At 29.0% G+C, this 19,436-nt stretch overlaps 1 protein-coding gene and 2 long non-coding RNA genes across 6 annotated transcripts; 1 reads left to right on the top strand and 2 right to left on the bottom strand.

The window, feature by feature from the left end:
* Nucleotides 1-660: 660 nt before the first annotated feature.
* On the bottom strand, nt 661-8,961 carry LOC110008776 (uncharacterized). Of its 4 annotated transcripts, XR_016321113.1 has the most exons (6): nt 8,822-8,961; nt 8,556-8,695; nt 6,780-6,911; nt 6,340-6,457; nt 5,000-5,113; nt 661-1,034 (listed from the first exon to the last, which is right to left on the bottom strand). It is a non-coding gene; the product is annotated as an uncharacterized LOC110008776 (long non-coding RNA). The 4 variants fall into 4 exon arrangements; XR_002283580.3 differs by lacking the exon at nt 5,000-5,113; XR_002283579.3 differs by lacking the exons at nt 661-1,034; nt 5,000-5,113 and having other exon boundaries at nt 6,120-6,457.
* Nucleotides 1,912-4,596, top strand: LOC149495422 (uncharacterized). The gene is made up of 2 exons (XR_016321112.1): nt 1,912-2,391; nt 4,290-4,596. It is a non-coding gene; the product is annotated as an uncharacterized LOC149495422 (long non-coding RNA).
* Nucleotides 8,962-11,290: 2,329 nt separating the features above from the next.
* LOC105650809 (serine carboxypeptidase-like 2) lies at nt 11,291-15,218 on the bottom strand. Its single transcript, XM_012237767.4, has 14 exons — nt 14,982-15,218; nt 14,744-14,889; nt 14,510-14,586; nt 14,266-14,388; nt 13,993-14,095; nt 13,648-13,685; nt 13,463-13,564; nt 13,276-13,362; nt 12,794-12,946; nt 12,625-12,696; nt 12,374-12,495; nt 12,180-12,293; nt 12,017-12,071; nt 11,291-11,523 (listed from the first exon to the last, which is right to left on the bottom strand). Exons 1-14 carry the CDS (start codon nt 15,122-15,124, stop codon nt 11,440-11,442), a joined length of 1,419 nt encoding a protein of 472 aa, XP_012093157.1. The 5' UTR covers nt 15,125-15,218; the 3' UTR covers nt 11,291-11,439.
* Between the last annotated feature and the right edge of the window lie 4,218 nt (nt 15,219-19,436).

The raw sequence follows: 19,436 nt of genomic DNA, 5'->3' as shown, positions 1-19,436 counted from the left end.
AAACTATTTTGATTGATTCACCCTTCACATTATATGTCTTTTAATTAGTTGTATTTATCCGATGTGGGATTACTCACATACTCGGACAGGACCAAAGAAAATTATCAAAATTTAAAGGATAGGTAAAAAAATTCATTGTCCCCACCCAACCCCAAAATCATTTACAATAATATTTAAGAAATTACTTTTTCAGTCTTTCATGACACATTAGTACATTAATTGAATCATTTGATCAAATTTTGAGCTACACATTTTATTGGACAAAGCCTATTCCAATGATTCACTCTTTCGATGTATTGAGACGCCAATTTTTATCCTCGAAATTAAAAAATTGGAGTCAATCTGAAAAAAATGGTTTCAATTTGTTCTAGTTTCAACATGATTCCGGTAAAATACTTTTTTAAAATAAAAAAATTTAATAAGAAATTTCAGAAAACTTAAATTAGTTTCATTTTTTCATTGTAGAATTTGAATATTCTTTGGCAAGCCAAGATATTAAGAAATGGCACAATTGCAGTTGGGCCCTTGAACTTTTTATTTTCCTCTTTTGGCTAATCGGACAAACTGGCCCGTCTTGGTTAAATTATAAAGAGAAGTTATCATCCTTGTGCAGAAATCAGAAATTCATACAAGAGGAAGGAAGACACCAAAACTAGGAGAATGTCTTTATTTTATGATAGAATTCATTACAAGAAAAATTATCTTTCAAAATGATAAATCAAACGCTCCATTTTTCAATTGTTCAATTATTTATGTTCACTTAATCCTGCTATGTATAGCAATTCTAGTTGTTTCATGAGACTTGAAGTAATTAAAGAGGGAAAAGAGCAAGCATGTTAAAGACATTCCTTGGGCTTATACTCTGGAGCTGTGTGACCTGCTCCCTACAAAATAATAAAGTAATTAATTATTTTAATTAATCTTCTACTTGGCTTGAGTAGGAAAATATATAAATATCATATTTAATGGGTGTTCTTGCCTTAACAGTTGCATATGTCAAAATGTAATAACTGTGATACCATTGTATCCAATACCTACAACATGTTAAAGTAATTATGAGACAACAATTTTCCTTAAGAAACAATTATGAGAAATATGAAACTTCAAATTGAAAATATTTGGAACCTTTTTGAAGTGAAGGATATAAAATTAAATAAGTATGCCATTACACTAATACTTCAATGCTCAAATATTTACTTTATATAGGGCATAAGATCATGGAACTAAATCTTAACAATTCCATATTTTGAAATATTTCAGATTTACGAAAGAAAGAATTAAATATATGACAAATGTGATATATGTGGTTTGATTGGTCTTCCACTAGTGTGGAGAGTGAGTGGCTTCAGATTTAAGTAAAGAGAGGTCAATTGATCCCTTTTTTTTTTTTTTTTTTTGAATTTTTCTAATAAATTGAAACATCCCGAATTTTTATTTTCGAAATTTTCGAATTTTTATTAAATTAAAAATCTCGATTTTCAACTATATGGGCTATAAATAACAAACAATTTCAATTCGAGTCCAAGTTTACGGAGTTGGGCTTAAGCCCAAAGCATATTATTAAATATTTGCCGAGTGGAGAACCTTTGGAAATTTTTAAGAGTAAATATGGAGCACTAATTACTAAATTATTATAAATGTATATGTATATGTGTGTGATTACTATATAAATTAATTATTCTAAAAATCTAATATTATTGCTATTAATTATTATTATTATTACTAGTTAGTAAATTGAGGAAATGTTCTAGAACCTAACTAAAAGAATCAAAATAAATCAAATCGGATTAGAAAACCAAGCAAATCGAACTGAATCATTGAATTGGACCAAACCGATTCGAATCGAACCGGAATAGTCTAGAAACCAAAACTTCTTTTCTTCTTCTTCGTCCTTCTTCTCCAGCGCCGACCCAGTAGCTCCCCCATCCCTTGGTCTCGTTTTTCCGACCACCAGAACCAGCGCCGCCTCGTCGCGCCTCCTTGCCACGCCGTCGCCTCAAGCAGCTCCGGCCTCTCTTCCTCTCCTCTCTTTCTTTTCTGGCGTATGCAAAAGGCGCAGGAGAGTCGCGACTTCCTTCGATCGGGAAATCGTGTCGAGCCTCCTGCTCCTCGAGTTTCCAGCGATGCCGGCTTCTCTCTCGTCGATGAAGAAGCTCCGGTCTGGTCTCTCCTTCACTCTCTCCTTCCCGTTTCGGCTGGCGGAGTGAAACCAAAAAAAAAAAAAAAGAAAAGAAAAGAAAAGAAAAGAAGCTGCGATCGCAACTCGCAGTAGCACACCACTATTCTTTTCTCCAGCCAAATTAGCGACGGCAGAATTGGACTTTGATCATTGGAGCTGTTTCCGGTCACTTGTATCAAAAATATTCAGTTTTCCGGCATTTTCGCAACTGGGTAAGCAATTTTCAACCTTTCTTTTAGTAATGTATGTTGTCTTTCGAATTTGATAGAAGGATTGAGTATAAATCAAAGTTTGTGAAGGGATTTTCATTTCTAGCCTTTATTCATGCTATTTTATTAGAAAAATTTAATTCTTCATACCAAATTTAGGCTATAACTAATTTAATGAACAATTTAGTACGATTTCTAAAGAAATGTTAAAATTTGCTTGATGATTACTGCTGTGAATCATGATATTGGAGGAAAAACTAGGTGCTAAGCTAATGTTGAACAAAATTCTAGGAGAAGTATTTAAATTGTTATGCAATTGAAGCTATGAGTTGAAACCTTATAAAGCAATGGTTAGATTGTTGTTACAATTGCTTCCACATTATTCTATTACTTGAACTTTGAGAATGATGGGATGAGAATTGATGCGATAACTAAATTTCTTGCCGCATGGCAAATTTGTTAGCATGTAGGTTGTAGGTTTGATTAGAGACTTGATTTTTTTGTATTGGTACGAAGAAAGAAAGACACGTATAAGTTTATATATGACTTATTAGGTATATTCATATAAGTGTGTAGGGAGAGTTTAAGCTTGAAGTTTTAAATGTCAAGGTACCAATGAAAAGATATGGAATAAGAATTAATGGTGAAAGTTAATTATGCACACATGCTTGTATATACATACATATGTATCCAATGACTGATAAATGATGTTATTTAGAATACGAATTAAGCTTGTGTAAGTTGTTATGGATGTTAAATGGCGATATTGTTATTTAAAGAAAGACGGGTATTCGATTTGATTGATTGCCCGACGGATGGGCTGTGTGTATTAATATATATATATATATATATATATATATATATATATATATATATATAATATTATTGTGATATTTAAACAGGTAGATAGTCCTATTTTTAGGGGAGATGCTGCCGAAATTTCAATAGAACCTAGACTAGTTTTAATTAATGACATAATTAATAAGTTCATTTAGATTAAATCTATAACTTGGTACATAATAGATAGAGTGCTCTGATTATTTATTATCTTTATTACTCATTTAATTATTTACATATTTATTTATTTATTTTCATTATTATTGTTATTATTGTTATTTATTTTATTATTGTTGTTTATTGTTAATACTATTTATTTATTTATTTGCATTGATTTTGGATGTTTAATTGTGCATTGCATTACTATGTTTAATTGATTAATATGTCTGCATTTGATTGCAATGTTTGATTAATTGTGTTGTGATAATGCTATGCTTTGTTTGTGTGGAATTGGGATGAAGTGGGTCACCATGGGTTTGTGAGACCATTACCGTTATATGGATCCTGATTCTGATTACTGTTAGCCGGGTAAATGGGAGATCGGCGCCCCCGTGTGCACCTACCGTTACCGTTATTATTAACCACAGGTTGGCTTCTTTATTGGGTGCACCGGATAATCTAGATTTGATCGCAGCCCGCAGGGTGGCCTCCTGTTGTGAGCGCCTGATGATCTAGATTTGATGGAGACGACCGGGTTGCCTCCTGTTGGTATGGAAAAGAAAAGAGAGAATGGAAAAACAATGAGAGGGCTGGTCAAGTGAGGATTAGACCGGTCGGCCAGTATGGGAGATCGGCTCCCTGGTGCACACGTGAGAGGATGGGCCATATGAGAGGACGGCTCATCGGTGGTTTCGGTGACGCCACAGACCAATTTCCACGTGATGTGATTATATGAAGATGTTAATGATTGTGAGTGCTAGTATGTGCCATTTGTGTGACTGGCTGCGTGAGCATATAACTAGTCGGATGACTAGATTGATATGTTTACACATTTGTGTGACTGCGTGTGTTGTGCAATAATTATTACTCCTTAGAAAACTCACATGTCTTGTTTGATTTTTCAGGAAGTAAGTTTTTCTTTAATCCGATTTAGGCTATGTTTCTTCGGCGCAGGGGAATAGAGAATTTTTCCATAGTTCCATAATTATTTTACTATGTAATTATGTGTATAAAGAGCTATGTATACCAAAGAGTTAGTGACTCCGCAGTTGTAGGATTTACCTATATTTAGTCGTGTATTAACATAGACAAAATAATTCTGTAAGCCATATTAGAATGTGATGTATTGTAAACTGGGCCCGAACTATCGAATGCTCTAGAAGATAAATTTGGGCCGAGAAATAATAGAATGTTGAGGTTTATTTTTCATAATCATATGGGTTGAATATTGAAATTTATACCGAGATAATAGATTCTAGTGTTTCAGTCTTATTACGGCCTCGGGGCCTTAAGCTTACCTGGACCCTAGTGCCGGTCTGGCCCATGGAGTCGGGTCATGACATAAATATATGTAATTTATCTAAATTAATCCATAAATTTTAAATTTATTTATGTCTCCCATCTTTTTTTATATTGACCCCGGATAAAAATATTTTTAAGTCTTTTTAACTATAAGAGTTTTTACCATATTAGTAAACAAAAAGGAGAGAGATATCCTTATTGTATAGCTCGCAATATTCTTTCGTGTCATAGGTATTTTAATTCAGAAATATATATATATGCAGCAGATGAAAATGGATCCAAAAATCAAAATTAGTGATAATTAAATACCAACCCTGCAACTTGGCCATCAACAAACCATGGCTGCCAATCATATTCAATTGTCAAATTTAAAGAATCTATCCATGCAAAGGTACCCACATATGGAATAGCCATGTCTTGATCTCCACTATGCATAAGAAGGGAAATATTAATTATCAGGTTGAACTAATATATAAACTTTCTCTAATTAAAATTTTGAAATTAATGCCCGTATGGTATAAATATATTTAAAATATGAAATTCATTTGTAAATAAATTTTAGTAGAATTTATTTGTGAATGAATTTGCATGTTTGGTACGATTAATTTAAAATATGTTATTCAACTGAATTCTACGTAATCATGTATGGAACAAATTCATAATTGAAAATTTATTTACTTTTGTTTCCTAAAATATTCTTGAAATAGTAATTTCAAAAAAATAAATAATAAATATCAATTATATTTGTGTTATGGTATATAATTTTTTTATTTTTATTAAAATAAATATATAAAATAAACACAATATTAATAAAATTATTGCATTAAATTTAGTAATAAATGGATTTTTAGTTTGAATTTCTCTCATCGATAGTAAAAAAATGCTAAAAATTAAAATAAAAGATGAAAATATTAAAATAAAAACATAATAATAAGAAAAAAATTTCTAAAAAATTAAAATTTTTAAATGGTTTTTGTCAAGTTTGATAAAATAAATAATTTAAATAGGTAAAACATTGAAAAATTGACTTTGTAGATAGAGAATGATAGTTTTGTCATAAAATGTTGGATTGTTTAGTTTTGTGGAATTTATTTGGAAATTTCACCTATTTTTGTGGAATTTGGTGTAGTCATATCCAATTCTATGGAATTGAATTCCTAAAATTAAAATCTACATTTTTTTCATCTAAACACAAAATATGAATTTCTAAATGAATTCCACAAACTCACTTGTTCCAAACATGGGTTAAGAATATAAAAAAAAAAAAAAATTAAACGTGGAAATAAATTTTCTAAAATATAACCCCAATAATTTCTAAAATATTGTCTATAAATGGATTACGATGACTTCCTTCTAAAATGATATTTTAATTATAACCCTAATAATAATTGATATATCAAACAATGTTATGACACATTTGTGAATGGTGAAATTTCAAATCCTCACAAATCAAATTATTAGATAATTTTTAAATAATAATATTAATATTTTTTGTTTTTCTTTTAATTCATTGAGAGGCTCAATTGATCTAATAATATTACAAACATGAACTCAAAACCTCCCAATATAACACTGCAGATTTATATAGAAATATAAACCTGCATATTTAAAATATTTAGTTGTGTAGTAGAAAAGAGAAATCATATGAAATACCTGTAGATCAAAACTTTGTAGCCTTTTGCAAAGAGATTCGATGCAATGGATAAGAACTTGTAAGATCTTTCGTGTACCGTATGCTTTTATTGCATCTCACCCAATATTCTACAATCCCCTGTTTTTCATTAATTTGTTCAATTAATATATAAAATTTAGAGTATACTTATATATAATATTTGTTTGTAATAAAGTCAACTTACTTTTATTAATTGTAATTATTTCATTTTTTAAGCTTTAAAAAAAATTAATTTTCTTTTTATCAGATGCCGACTAATTTTTCTGAACATTCCAACTATCAAAAATTTGAAAGAAAAAAGTTTTGTGAGTAATTTCCATATTTTAAGAATTCAACCATGGATTATTATATTAGATATGGAATATCGAATTTTAATATAAAGATAAAAATAATTTATGCTTGAGAATAAGAGAATACTAACCCGACACCAAGGTGTAGGAACTGAAAATCCTGGAGCCAGGGACTACTAATCTCATAAAGTTCTTCTGATATAAGTCCCTTTAAGTAAGCAAATTCCATCCTTGAATTTATGTCTTTGGCCTCAAATGTATCCCTGATTTGAATATTATAATAATAACAACAACAACGTTGGATTATTATTTTGATTGGTTTAGTTAAATTTTTCATCTAAATCAATTTATAGGGAGAATAATATATTTGAATTTTGCTCCTTGATTTGGTTAAGTTATTTATTGATAAAATTGAAATATTTCAATTCGATTCGGTTCAGTTCAATTACTATATTTTCAATTCGATTGTTTATTTTTCTTTTAAAATTATTTAATCTAATATTTATAAATCAAAAATTTTAAAAATACATAGCATGTATGTAATGAGTTAGATAATATTATTAATTTCTTTGCACAATATAATATGTATAATTAAATTATTAATAACAAATTATATATATAGGCCATTTTCAATTATACTTGAACCATCATGATTTTCAAAATTATTAAAGGACTTTTATTATATGTAACCAAAAAAAAAAAAGTAATTTTTTTATTATAAAAGGAAAGAGAATGAATTAGAATAAGGATTGTGGTTTTACCATATGCAATTTCTTGATTTTGCCTGAATAAGAATCACCAGTGAGGTAGAGTGGACTATTCTGAAACTTTGGGTGAGCTAAAAGCCATTGCATTTTACAAGTAGGAAAATTATATTTTCATGGAAATGTGACATTCAAAAAATAAAATTGAGGCTAAAAATTATAATAATATGTTAGATAAATATAGATTTCAATATATGATTATTTTACAAAAACAAAATAAATACGTAAATTACAATATTTTGGATTTTTATTAATTACAATATTTTCATGGAAATGTGACTTCGCATAGTTGAATGATAATGGACCTTCAATAAATTAAAAAAAAATTACATGATTGGTTTAATAATTAAAAGGAAATTAATAATGAAAAGAAAGGAATTAAAAAAGAGTTGTTGAGTTGTACTGCTTAACCACCTTTAATATTTCATAATTTTTTAAACTAAATAAATCATTAAATCATTGAAATCAAATCAAATTAATTATTACAAAATAATTTATGGCGATTTGATTTAAATTTGGTGTGAAAAAAATATTTATGCATCAATCAATAAAATTGTATAAATATTATAGGTGCATAATAATAAAATTTCAGGAAAGACAAAATAAATGTAAATTTATCTTGTTTTATAATTGTATTTGAAAGTTTTTCACTGAATGATTCATAAAAGTAAATTTTTTTAATTATTAAAAAGCAACTTGCCATAAAATCAGCAAAATCAAAATTAGCAACACCACAGAAACTAATCATCATTGCAACATTTGATAAATTTAAACTTTTTAAACATGAATGGTTTCATTTCATACAAACTGAATCAAATTGTTTGGAAATAATTTGTCAAATTTTAAATATCGAATCAACTCATTTAAAAAAAATAAATAATGTAAAATTCACTTTTCTGATTTGATTTAACGGTTTAAATTATTTAAAAGATGCCGCTTTTTTTAATATATTTATATTCAAATTATAAATGGATTCGGGTATAAAGATATTAAAAATGAATTTTAAACAGCTTTAAAAAAAGAGAGAAGCATGAGTGTTAGAATTTTAAACTGAGTTTCGATATAGATATAGATAGGTGAAAATTATAAGCACTATTATTAATATATGTGATTGAATGAAAATAAGAGAAAGAACAAATAGACCTATTTCAAATACAAGGCCGCTAAACGCAGAACAACCAGGGCCTCCTGTAGTCCTGTTAGCCATAGCAGCAAAGGATCTTCTTCTGCATTTCTTTCAGACTCAATGAAGTAGAAAAACAACTGCACCTCATCCGACTCACCTGCACAAATATACCTTAATTTTAAAAGAAAAAGAAAAATAATTTAGCATTATAAATGTTTATGGTGCTTACTAACTCTAAATTTCTAATAAAAGAACATAAAAAAAAAAAAAAAAATGTACTTACCCAGTTTCTAATTTGAAGGGAAGATCGCCATCAAACCCTGGAAGCGTTTTGATGATTCATTGTGAGAAACCAATCTTGGAGAGAAGCAGCAGAAGAATTACTTTTAGTCATTTAATGGTTTTTTTAAAGGACATTTAATGGAAAAAATATAAATTTAGAACGAAACCGTAGATATGTATTTATACATTTTAAAAAATATAGGGTCTGAATAGTTAATTTTACCCAACTAAAGGGATTGAAATAGTAATTTCACTACAAGAAAATAGACCAAGCCAACAGACTCCTGTCACTCCATGCGCTTGGGGCCCGTTTGGCATTTTTGTTGCAAAGTCGAGTCAGCTCTTTTTCCAAAATACTTTTAGTCACGTGTTTAGTTAAAATTTTAATTTAATTACTAATGATAAAAAAGAAAAAAATAACTATAAATATAAAAATAAATTACACCTAATAAATATAAGTAAAATTGAAAAAATTATGAATAAATTCTCAAAATTCCAAATAAACACCTACGGTGAAATAAAGTAAAATGACTTTTGTATTTATTAAATTTGAACTGAAAATATGCTTTTAATACAACATGTGAAAACTGAAAAGCAGCACCAAAAAAACACATTTAAAACTGTTGAATAGCATATTATAAAAACATATTATGTCTGTTCCATATTACTTATCCTATTTAAGAAAATAGTTTGTTCCAAAATACTTGAAGGAGTAATAAATCTTTTTTTCCATCTTTACTATTTATATATGACAAAAAATTATTATTTTAATTTAATGATTTTCTTAGAGAATTAATATTAAATTAAAGGTAATATAGTTAATTTACTCAATAATTTATTATAATTAAATAAATTTAATGATTTTTTAAAGAGACGTGAAATTTTAAATGTGATAAATATTACGAAGAGATATCTAAATTAAAGTATAGAAGACAAAAATTGAATATAATCCCAACTTCAAAGGCGATGAATGGTTGTCCCTAAACATCGTACGCCTCAGCCCAACAGCTGAAATAAGGACACGACCGGTCAGGTGCCCCACCGCAGCTCGAAAAATTTCTAAAATTTACTTTATAAATTAAATTCCGTTTATTTTTAAAGAAATATTTCCTTTAGAATATATTTTTCAAACAATTCATTTCTGTCTTTGGTTGTAATATTAAAAATATTAAAATTTTTAGAATATTTATAAAATATGAGAAAAATGAAAAAAAAAAATTATGGTTGTTTCCGGTTACTGATTGTCAGTAGATTAATAAATGTGTATTTATAAACTTTTTGCGAATTCACTCCTTAACCTGAAAAATGATTATGTTCATCTACTGTATTTTATTGTCTTCCTCTTGCATGAACGGTAGTTGGAACTTGGAAATTTATGGCATCTAACAGTCACTGAAAAAGAGCTAGGTAGATGCCGGAGTGAGTGAGTTAGTCAAACCTAAAATTAAAGGTGGGTGGGAACTGGGATCCTTAAAATCTTTTTGTTCTTTCTCAGTTTCCCTTCTGCCTTCTGGTGCCACATTTTCCATATGCTTTTGAAAGAGACTATTATTATGAACTATTAATTATTGGATATTTTTTATATTTTCAGGATTTAAAATTAAGGAGAATAAATTATTCAACACAAAAATTTAGGAACAAATAGTTAAAAAATGTAGTTAATTTCTTTGTTAATTTTTGGTTCGATCTTTGGATTTGTCAAAGAAAATTATTTATTTTCAAAAGCAAGAGAGGTATTGCCGGCCTTAATTATAAGGTGGCTTTTCCAGTTGATCTAATATACTTTATATATATATATATATATATATATATATATATATATATACATATGCATGTTGTTTTACGCTTAGATTTGAGGGATATTTAGAATAAAGGGTAAAACTACAGTGGAAAATGATAATATTCTGTGTTGGTATAAAAATAATTCTGTGCCGTTAGATATTAATCTTTTAATTACAATCCATTTGATTAAATTTTAATACAATAACTTATTACCGACTGCACCCGAAAATAGAGAGAGATTATTCACAGATTGGTTTTGTCAATTTTGAAGAGGAACAAAGAAGCCATTACCATTATCTCAAAGGAAGAATGACGCCATTTAATGATTTTAGGCAACAGTCATCAACATTCTTCTTCAATATCTTTAGATCTTCAGCTGTGGCATTCTTTCTATCCTCTTATTTTGAACTGTATCAGATTGTAAATCAATTTTTCCTTGAGCTTTTATTGTCTTCTGACAAAATGGAAAGATGGGCGAGGAAGCTGCACAACCAGATTATTAATGTCTTGGATAATACACAGATTAGCTAAAAGCTCTATATGTTGTAATTCCTGTTGACCTTTCTTGTATATCGAATATATCTAACATGGTTTTGGAAAAAAAAAAATTTCTTTGAGCTTGTTTTTCAAATTTTGAAGACCAAACGAGATTAGTAACTAAAGTTTGTGTTATCAACAGTTGATGATATATGGAAAATCAATTTGAACATTTTTCCTTTTGAATTTGTGAGTGCCTTCCATTATTGGAGTTGACAAAATTAAATTAATACACTGAAATAATACAATTCTGCAAATAAATTAGAAGCCATCTAGTGGATTCCTTGAAGCAGCATTCTATTAGACAGGGTAACGAGCAAACCATCTATCAACCAAGGCTAGACATTCTGTGGGCTTGTATTCTGGAGCTGTGTGACCACCTCCCTGCACATAACACCACCCTTCTTTAATATGCACTAATGAAGCATTGACAAAACATTATTGTATAATCTTTATTTTGCCTAATTAGTTATATTTAATTACATTCATATTATTATTATTATTATTATTTCTTTGCACGTGTCTACATACTTAGATCAAGATCAGTATTCAGTTAAATCCTGGTAATGTTAACAGATTTTGAAAATATGGGTGCGTTCAAAGACAACTTGTTAGGTAGCTTATTTTACGAATCAAATGTTAAATAATATTTTTTTTATAGTGTTCGGTAATATAGCATTTGAACTATGAGGTTAAGGTAGAATTTTATAAAAAGTTAATCATGTAAATTTACTTTTTAGCGTTTTACAAAAAACTATTCAAATACTTAACAGCTACCAAAATAGCTCATTTTGCTGAACATACCCTACTAAAATTACAAGTAAAATTTACTTGGAGATACAATCTATTACGGAGTTTTATTGATATTTTTACTAACCTTTATTGTCGCATATGTCAACCGGAAGTGCTCATTCATAAACTTGGTTTGGTATCTGGAAAAGAATAACGAGTAGGCATTTATGTGTAAATTGGAACAAAGAACAGAAATTGAAGTTATAATATATAAACATATAAATCAGAAATAATTAATTAGATCTTACCCTGCAATTTGACCATCAACATACCAAGGCCTCCACTCATCAAAAACAGGTATTTCAAGAGACTTAATCCATTCTAGTGTACCCACATATGGAATAGATATGTCATGGTCTCCACTGCACCAGAAATTTTCCTTCAAGAAAGCTTTTATATCTCTTTATAAGAGGGCAATAAAAATAAAAATAAGCTCATTTACCTGTATACCAGAGCTCTTAGACCTGTTTTGGAAAGATTTTTATGAATATAAACACTACTCTGAACATTTTCTGTGTAGGTTGGGAATGATTTGAAGCACCTACTCCAAGTTTCTACTGTTCCCTAATGGAATCAAAAATTAAAAATTATTTAATTTACTCTATTAGTAACCAAAAATAGATCTCAATAGTTTAAATATAAATTTAAATAATTGTTTAAAAAAAATAATTTTAATGATGATAAAAATAATACCTCACGAACGCCGAGAGCGGTTTGAACTGTTTCATTATTCATATATTTGTACGAGAGTGCATAACCAAATTCCTAACATAGTGGAAAAATTCATTAATGTTAAAAGGATGAGAAATTAAAAAAATTAATAATTTAGCTCAAAAAATTATAGAAGAGAGAGAAAGTTTACCCGGCAGCGCAGCTCCGGAAGTTTATTAGCTTGAAGAGAATCAATAACCCTAGCTTCTTGAGATTTAATATCCCAATCTAGCTCAGTTGTTTTCTTGGATGAAAACGCACATTGAGGTTCTAAAATTTGTGTAAGTTTTATTTGTAATATGCACTGCAAAATGAAATATAGCATTTTAACTCTTCTTAACAGAATTTCAAGATACAATATATCATTAAAATGAATCCAATCGCATCGAACTTTTATAATTGGACTAGAGGCTTAGTAATCCATCTTTCAACCGACCTATTCACGAGTTCAGGTGTTCCGATAGAAAAATTAAATTTCGATAATTTTTCGAGCCAATCTGAGTTGGATTCAGACTTTGCTCACAATGAAGCTGATTTGAGGTAATAAGTCGGGTAGTCATCGGTTCGGGTTGGGCTGCCCTAGCCCGAGCCAATCCGGACAAAAATTTTCAAATTTTTACCAACTTCTCTAACCTGTTTGATGTTCTGAAGAGCTGTGACACATAATGTGTTGTTTGAGTCTACATTCAGGTAGTCACCGTTGCAATACAATTTGGCGTTCTACAAAAAGCAGAACAAGGATACAAAATGAGAAGAGAAATGGGAAGCAATGGAAGATAATAAAATTATGTGAATAAAAAATAAAAATAATTGGAATAACCTCATAATATTCATCTGATATAAGTGAAACTCTGTGGATAAATGGTATTCTTGAATTATCATCAATGTAATAGTCTGTTACTGGATTGCCTAGCAAGTATCCCTGCTCCAAAACAGAGTGCATATATTATAAGATTCCTAATTAAATAATTAAATTAAAATTATATTATTAAATAGATTATATACTTGGAGATCAATACTTGGCTTCAGCCCACTTTCAATTCCTGCAATGCATTAATATAACACACTATAAGTATATAATTGGTTGGAAATTTAATTGTAAATAATTAAATTTTTCATTAATATTAATTTGATATGTTGTTATCGCAAAATCTCTAAAATAATTAAACAATAGTATCATATTATTTTTTCAAACATCTTAAATTATATTTTTGTAAAAAAAGTAGATTTCAACCTCAAAATCACAAATAGTTTCTTGGTTCTGTAATAATTTTTTAACAGAAAAAATTATTAAAAACGAATATTAATGCAAGATTAGTACTATAATCTTTTGTATTATGAGACACTTACCCTCCAGTATATTTTGCACTACGAGTGGAACAACTATGCCTGAATATGAATCTCCACCAATATAAACTTGGCTTCCAAGAAACTTGGGGTGACTCACTAGCCACTGTGCCACAATGCAAACATAAAAATTGGAAAGGAAACAATGAATAGTTACCTAAATTATTATTTTTCATATAATCGAATCAGTAAAATTTAATTATTTCAATAAAATAAAAATTAGTTTTTTCAGTTATCGATTCGACTAGTTCAGTAATAGTAAATATTTAAACTAACCCTTCTGAGGAAATTATAGGTCTGGAATGCTGATAATGTATCTGAGGTATTACGACCCTCTGCAGTTGTTGCATAAGAAAATCCAGCTCCAACTGGTGCATCTATGAATATGATGCTGGCAACCTGAATTTTATTACCATTACAGCAAATATTAATAAAATAACAATAGAATTAATTTTATTATCTAAAAAATAATTAGATAAATTCAGTTTTATTTGATATTTTTTAATGTTAAAAAGTGTACCTTGGTCCAAGAATAAGGGTTCAACTTAAGAGATGGTAAGCCCCCGCTGTACGTATCACGAGCAATAGCTAATGGACCTGTTATTAAGATGCTTTAAAACAAATCCAGAACAAAAGTGGGCCATTTGATACACACATTTATATTTATTTACTTCATTCAATTATATTAACTTCAAATACTTACTTCTCAAAAAATGTATGTATTGTCCTCAGAGAAATTTGCTATTGAACGTACCATTTTCAAAAGCTATTGCAGAGAAACCAGAACAGCCAGGACCTCCAGTAAGCCAAAGCACAAGAGGATCATAAATGGGGTCTCTTTCTGACTCAAAGAAGTAATAGAATAGTTCCACATCCTGCATTTCTCCTACACTAATATATCTACAATATGCCAAAAATACCAAATATCATTCATATATTATATAAACATATTCATTTCCATAACCAAATTCCAAATATATATATATATTTACCCAGTTTCCATTTTAAAGGGAAGCTTTCCAGGAAAGCCAGGAAGAGTCTCGATAATCGTCTGAGAAGCAGCAAAGTAAGACAAAACAAGCAGAAGAAGTATAATCTTGCACATTCTCTCCAATGCCTGAAGTTGGAAAGCCATAGGCTTTTCTTTGCTTGGTTCCAATTCTTTTTTGAGATAGTATTAATTAGAAGAAGCAGGTTTTATGAATTGGATTGCATAGGTCATTCTACCAATTGAGCAATGAAATTCAGGTACATCAAGCTGTTATAAGGCTACCTTACTTTCAAATTCTAGAAATGAAACCCAACAAACATTCTAGTAATTAAACAAAGTAAAATGTATGAAAGGAAGCTGGTATCTTTTTTTCATGTGATTATTGATCAATACACATGCTTTATCAATTTTCAAATGTGTTTTTTTGGTTGACATATTTTAATTTATAAACGAAATTTAATTTATTTTAATGATTACTGATATTCAATTCCTAAATATTCATTTTTTTATTGAATTATATAATATATACATGATTCATGTCTGAGAATTTTTTATTATTTTATGTTAATATATTGCAATTACATAATATTATATATGAATTAAGTTTTACTATCAAATAATAACATTAAAGCACACTGTAAATAAGTTTGAAAGAAATATACATAAATAATAAAATTTTAAACGGATTCCAATTTGAATACTTAAATGGATTTAGCACGCGCAAAAATGCTACCATTCTAATAAATTTGAATATCTCAAAATTGACCATAAATGAAAAATTAGTGTAGTCTGAGTCGTTTGAAGGTGAGTTACAACTAAATTCCCATTCAAAAATTCAAAGTTGTCAAAATTCAGAAGCAGACAAAGATGTCTGGCGGCATTATGGTAAGATCCCCATCAGGAAATATTATACTCCGGAAAGAGGCCAAGATGTCAAAATTCCAATGCATATTATATTTCCCATTTGTACTTTACTGTCATATCTTATTATTGCTAATCTCTGTATTTGATGGAGATCTCAAAATATGGAACCACCGGTAGTAAAACTGCAACAACTAATGTTCTATTCCTGTTTTCCTTGTTCAGTAGCCATTAATGATGTGGAATAGGTAACAAGTTTTGTAATAATTCAAGTAATAAGGATTCTTAGCCTTTCCTTTGAATCCCAATCACATAGTTTAACTTTTTAATTTTTATAAAATATCTTATATGCCCTTATGCTCTTTTTTCCATCTATCTCAATAATTTTATTATTATTATTGTTTTGATCTTTTTATTAATTTTTCATTTCATTTCTTCCATTATTATATCAACGAAACACTTGAATGAAATTTGAATTTCTATTCTGCGTGCATACAAAATATAAAAATAAAAATTTTATTTTATATTTCATTTTATTCAATTCCCTATTATATTCTTTACCTCATATTAAAGATAGTGTCGGCTTAAATACAAGATAGATCGAAGTTTGGCACAACAACTATTTTCACTGAGATTGAAATTGGGTGCTAATTGAAATACAATTTGATCTATAGAGATTTTGAACTTTCAATTTAGATTAGTCCATGTAAAATTCTAATTGAAAATAGAGCTTACTTTATAAGAATTTCGACTATAATGATTCAAATATTCTCTACAAATTTATAAATTTAAATTTTATTGAAAATTACAAAGAAGAATATTCTTAAAAGGTTGGAAATGAAAATTCTAAAATTATTTTCCAATGAAATAAAAATAGTCCTATCTTTATCTCAAAATTAAAAGTCTTATAATATTTGAATTTATAAATATTAGAAACAGGTGATATTGATTTAAAGATATAGACTTAAAAGAAAGAAGGGTTGGACGAAATTGAAATTGCATTAAAAGTACAGCGTACATAAAAAAGAAAAAAGAATTATTATTAAAAGTTTTTTTTTTTTTTTTTTGAGAGTGATTATTATTAGAAGTTAAAAGAAGATAAAATACATGAATTAAAAAGAAATTAAATACTAAAATATATAATCGAACCAAATTAAACCATTTAATTTGACCAAATCAATTATGCACAACCCCAATATCTGAGATGCAAAATCAATTAAGATAGAGCCGATTATTTTCGAACATAATTAACTTTTGGAAATTTTTTGCAGTGAAACCAAAAAATTCTAATAATTGGTTGCAAAATCGAGAATTAGATAAAAAAAATTATTAAAATTTTAACTTGATTCACCATAACAATATTTAAAAATTATATAAATTTACATTTAAAAATTTATTATTTAATATGAAAAATATTAAAGGGGGTTAATTGTAGTAGTTGCTACCAACTGATGATGTTGACAATATTAAACAGTGATTACAGTGATTAGTGGTGGGTCCCTGTTGATTAGCAGTAATTGACACGGTGACTCTGTGATCAATGAATTAATACCTATATATATATATATATATATATATATATATATATATATATATATATATATATATATATATATATAAAAGCTTTTTATGTATAGAAAATACTACTCCTTTTAACAAAAAAGTCATTTTTTAAAAAAATGATTCAATTCTTTTTACTCAAAAAAATGTTTCCTCAACTAATTTTTCTAAGTACATCAAATAACAAAAACTCAGAAAAATATATTTCAGATAAATTATCTTCTAGAAAGAACTACATCTTTGGCAAAAAGTTACTTTTTTTATATCAAGGTTTTGTCCCCCTTTTATGAAGGGTAATTTGAGATGTAATTTCATTGGATAGACTCAAAACAACAAGCATAAAGCTTTCTTGGATAACATAACATTAAAGAAAGGAATTTCATTTCTAAAAAGAAAAAAATTTCTATTTCATTGGTTAAATAATAAAATTTAAGTTATGTTCGACAAGAGCGTTTAGAGTATTGTTTAGTATTTTGATTGAGTTAAAATATTATTTTGATTCATTACTGTGTTAGGTAATGTCACATCTATCCTAACATAGAGTTTGAGGCAGTATTTTCATAAAATGTTTACCTCTGTCACGACCCATTTCCATGGGCCGGACCGGCACTAGGGCCCAGGTAAGCTTAAGGCCCCCGAGGCCCGTAGCAAGCCTGAAACACTACAAATTTGCTATCTCAATAAAATTTTAAACATTTACAAATTTCCCTGCTTACAATACACTATAGTTATAATACAAGCTCACAGAATTATTCCATCTATAATAATACACAACTTAAAAGTATACAAGTTCTATAACTGCGGAGTTTACTGACGGATGTATACATATAAGTCTTCGGACATTTATCTATTTAATTGATCAATACTAAAATTAGCGAATTTCTTTTTAACGGTGAAGAGCAGAGTTATAGCTGGGATTTAGAAAATGCTACTTCCTGAAAGATTTGAACAAAAGAGATGTGAGTTTATTAATGAATAATAATTATTGCACAACACATGCATTCACACAATTGTATAAATATATCAACCTAGTCATCCGACTAGGTATATGCTCACACAGCCAGTCACACAAATGGCATATCACCAGCACTCACAATTATTAACATCTTCATATAATCACATCACGTGGAAATTAGTCAGTGGAGTCACCGAACCCCCGATGAGCCGTCCTCCCGCATGGCTCATCCTCTCACATGTGCACCAGGGAGCCGATCCCCCATACTGGCCGACCGGTCTAATCCTCACTTGACCAGCCCTCTCATTTTTCTTTCCATTCTCTCTTTTCTTTTCCATACCAACAGGAGGCAACCCGGTCGTCTCCATCAAATCTAGATCATCAGGCGCTCACAACAGGAGGCCACCCTGCGGGCTGCGATCAAATCTAGATTATCCGGTGCGCCCAATAAAGAAGCCAACCTGTGGTTAACAGTAACGGTAACAGTAGGTGCACACGGGGGCGCCGATCTCCCATTTACCCGGCTAACAGAAACAGAATCAGGATCCATATAACAGAAATCAGAATCAGGATCCGTATAACAGAAACAGTCTCACAAACCCATAGTGACCCACTTCATCCCAATTCCACACAAACAAAGTACAGCAATATCACAACACAATAAATCAAACATTGCATTCAAATTCAGACATATTATTCAATTAGACATCGTAATGCAATGCACAATTAAACATCCAAAATCAATGCAAATAAATAAATAGTATTAGCAATTAACAACAATAATAAAATAAATAAATGAATATGTAAATAGTTAAATGAATAATAAAGATTATAAACAACCAGAGCACTATATTTATTATGTACCAAATTATAGAACTAATCTAAATAAACTTATTAATTATGTTGTTAATTAAAATTTAGTCTAATTTCTATCAAAATTTCGGCAGCATCTCCCCTAAAAATAGGACTATCTACCTGTTTAAATATCACAATGATATTATATATTAATCAATCAATGCACACAGCCCATCCGTCGGGCGATCAAACAGTTAAATTTCCCTTCCTCCATCCAAATAATAA

The sequence above is a fragment of the Jatropha curcas genome, chromosome 6 (assembly GCF_041381405.1).
Source record: "Jatropha curcas cultivar XTBG-Jc1 chromosome 6, XTBG_Jcur_1.0, whole genome shotgun sequence".
Taxonomy (NCBI): domain Eukaryota; kingdom Viridiplantae; phylum Streptophyta; class Magnoliopsida; order Malpighiales; family Euphorbiaceae; genus Jatropha; species Jatropha curcas.
Note: the sequence above shows the minus strand (reverse complement) of the source record. Positions and strands in the feature narration are given on the sequence as shown.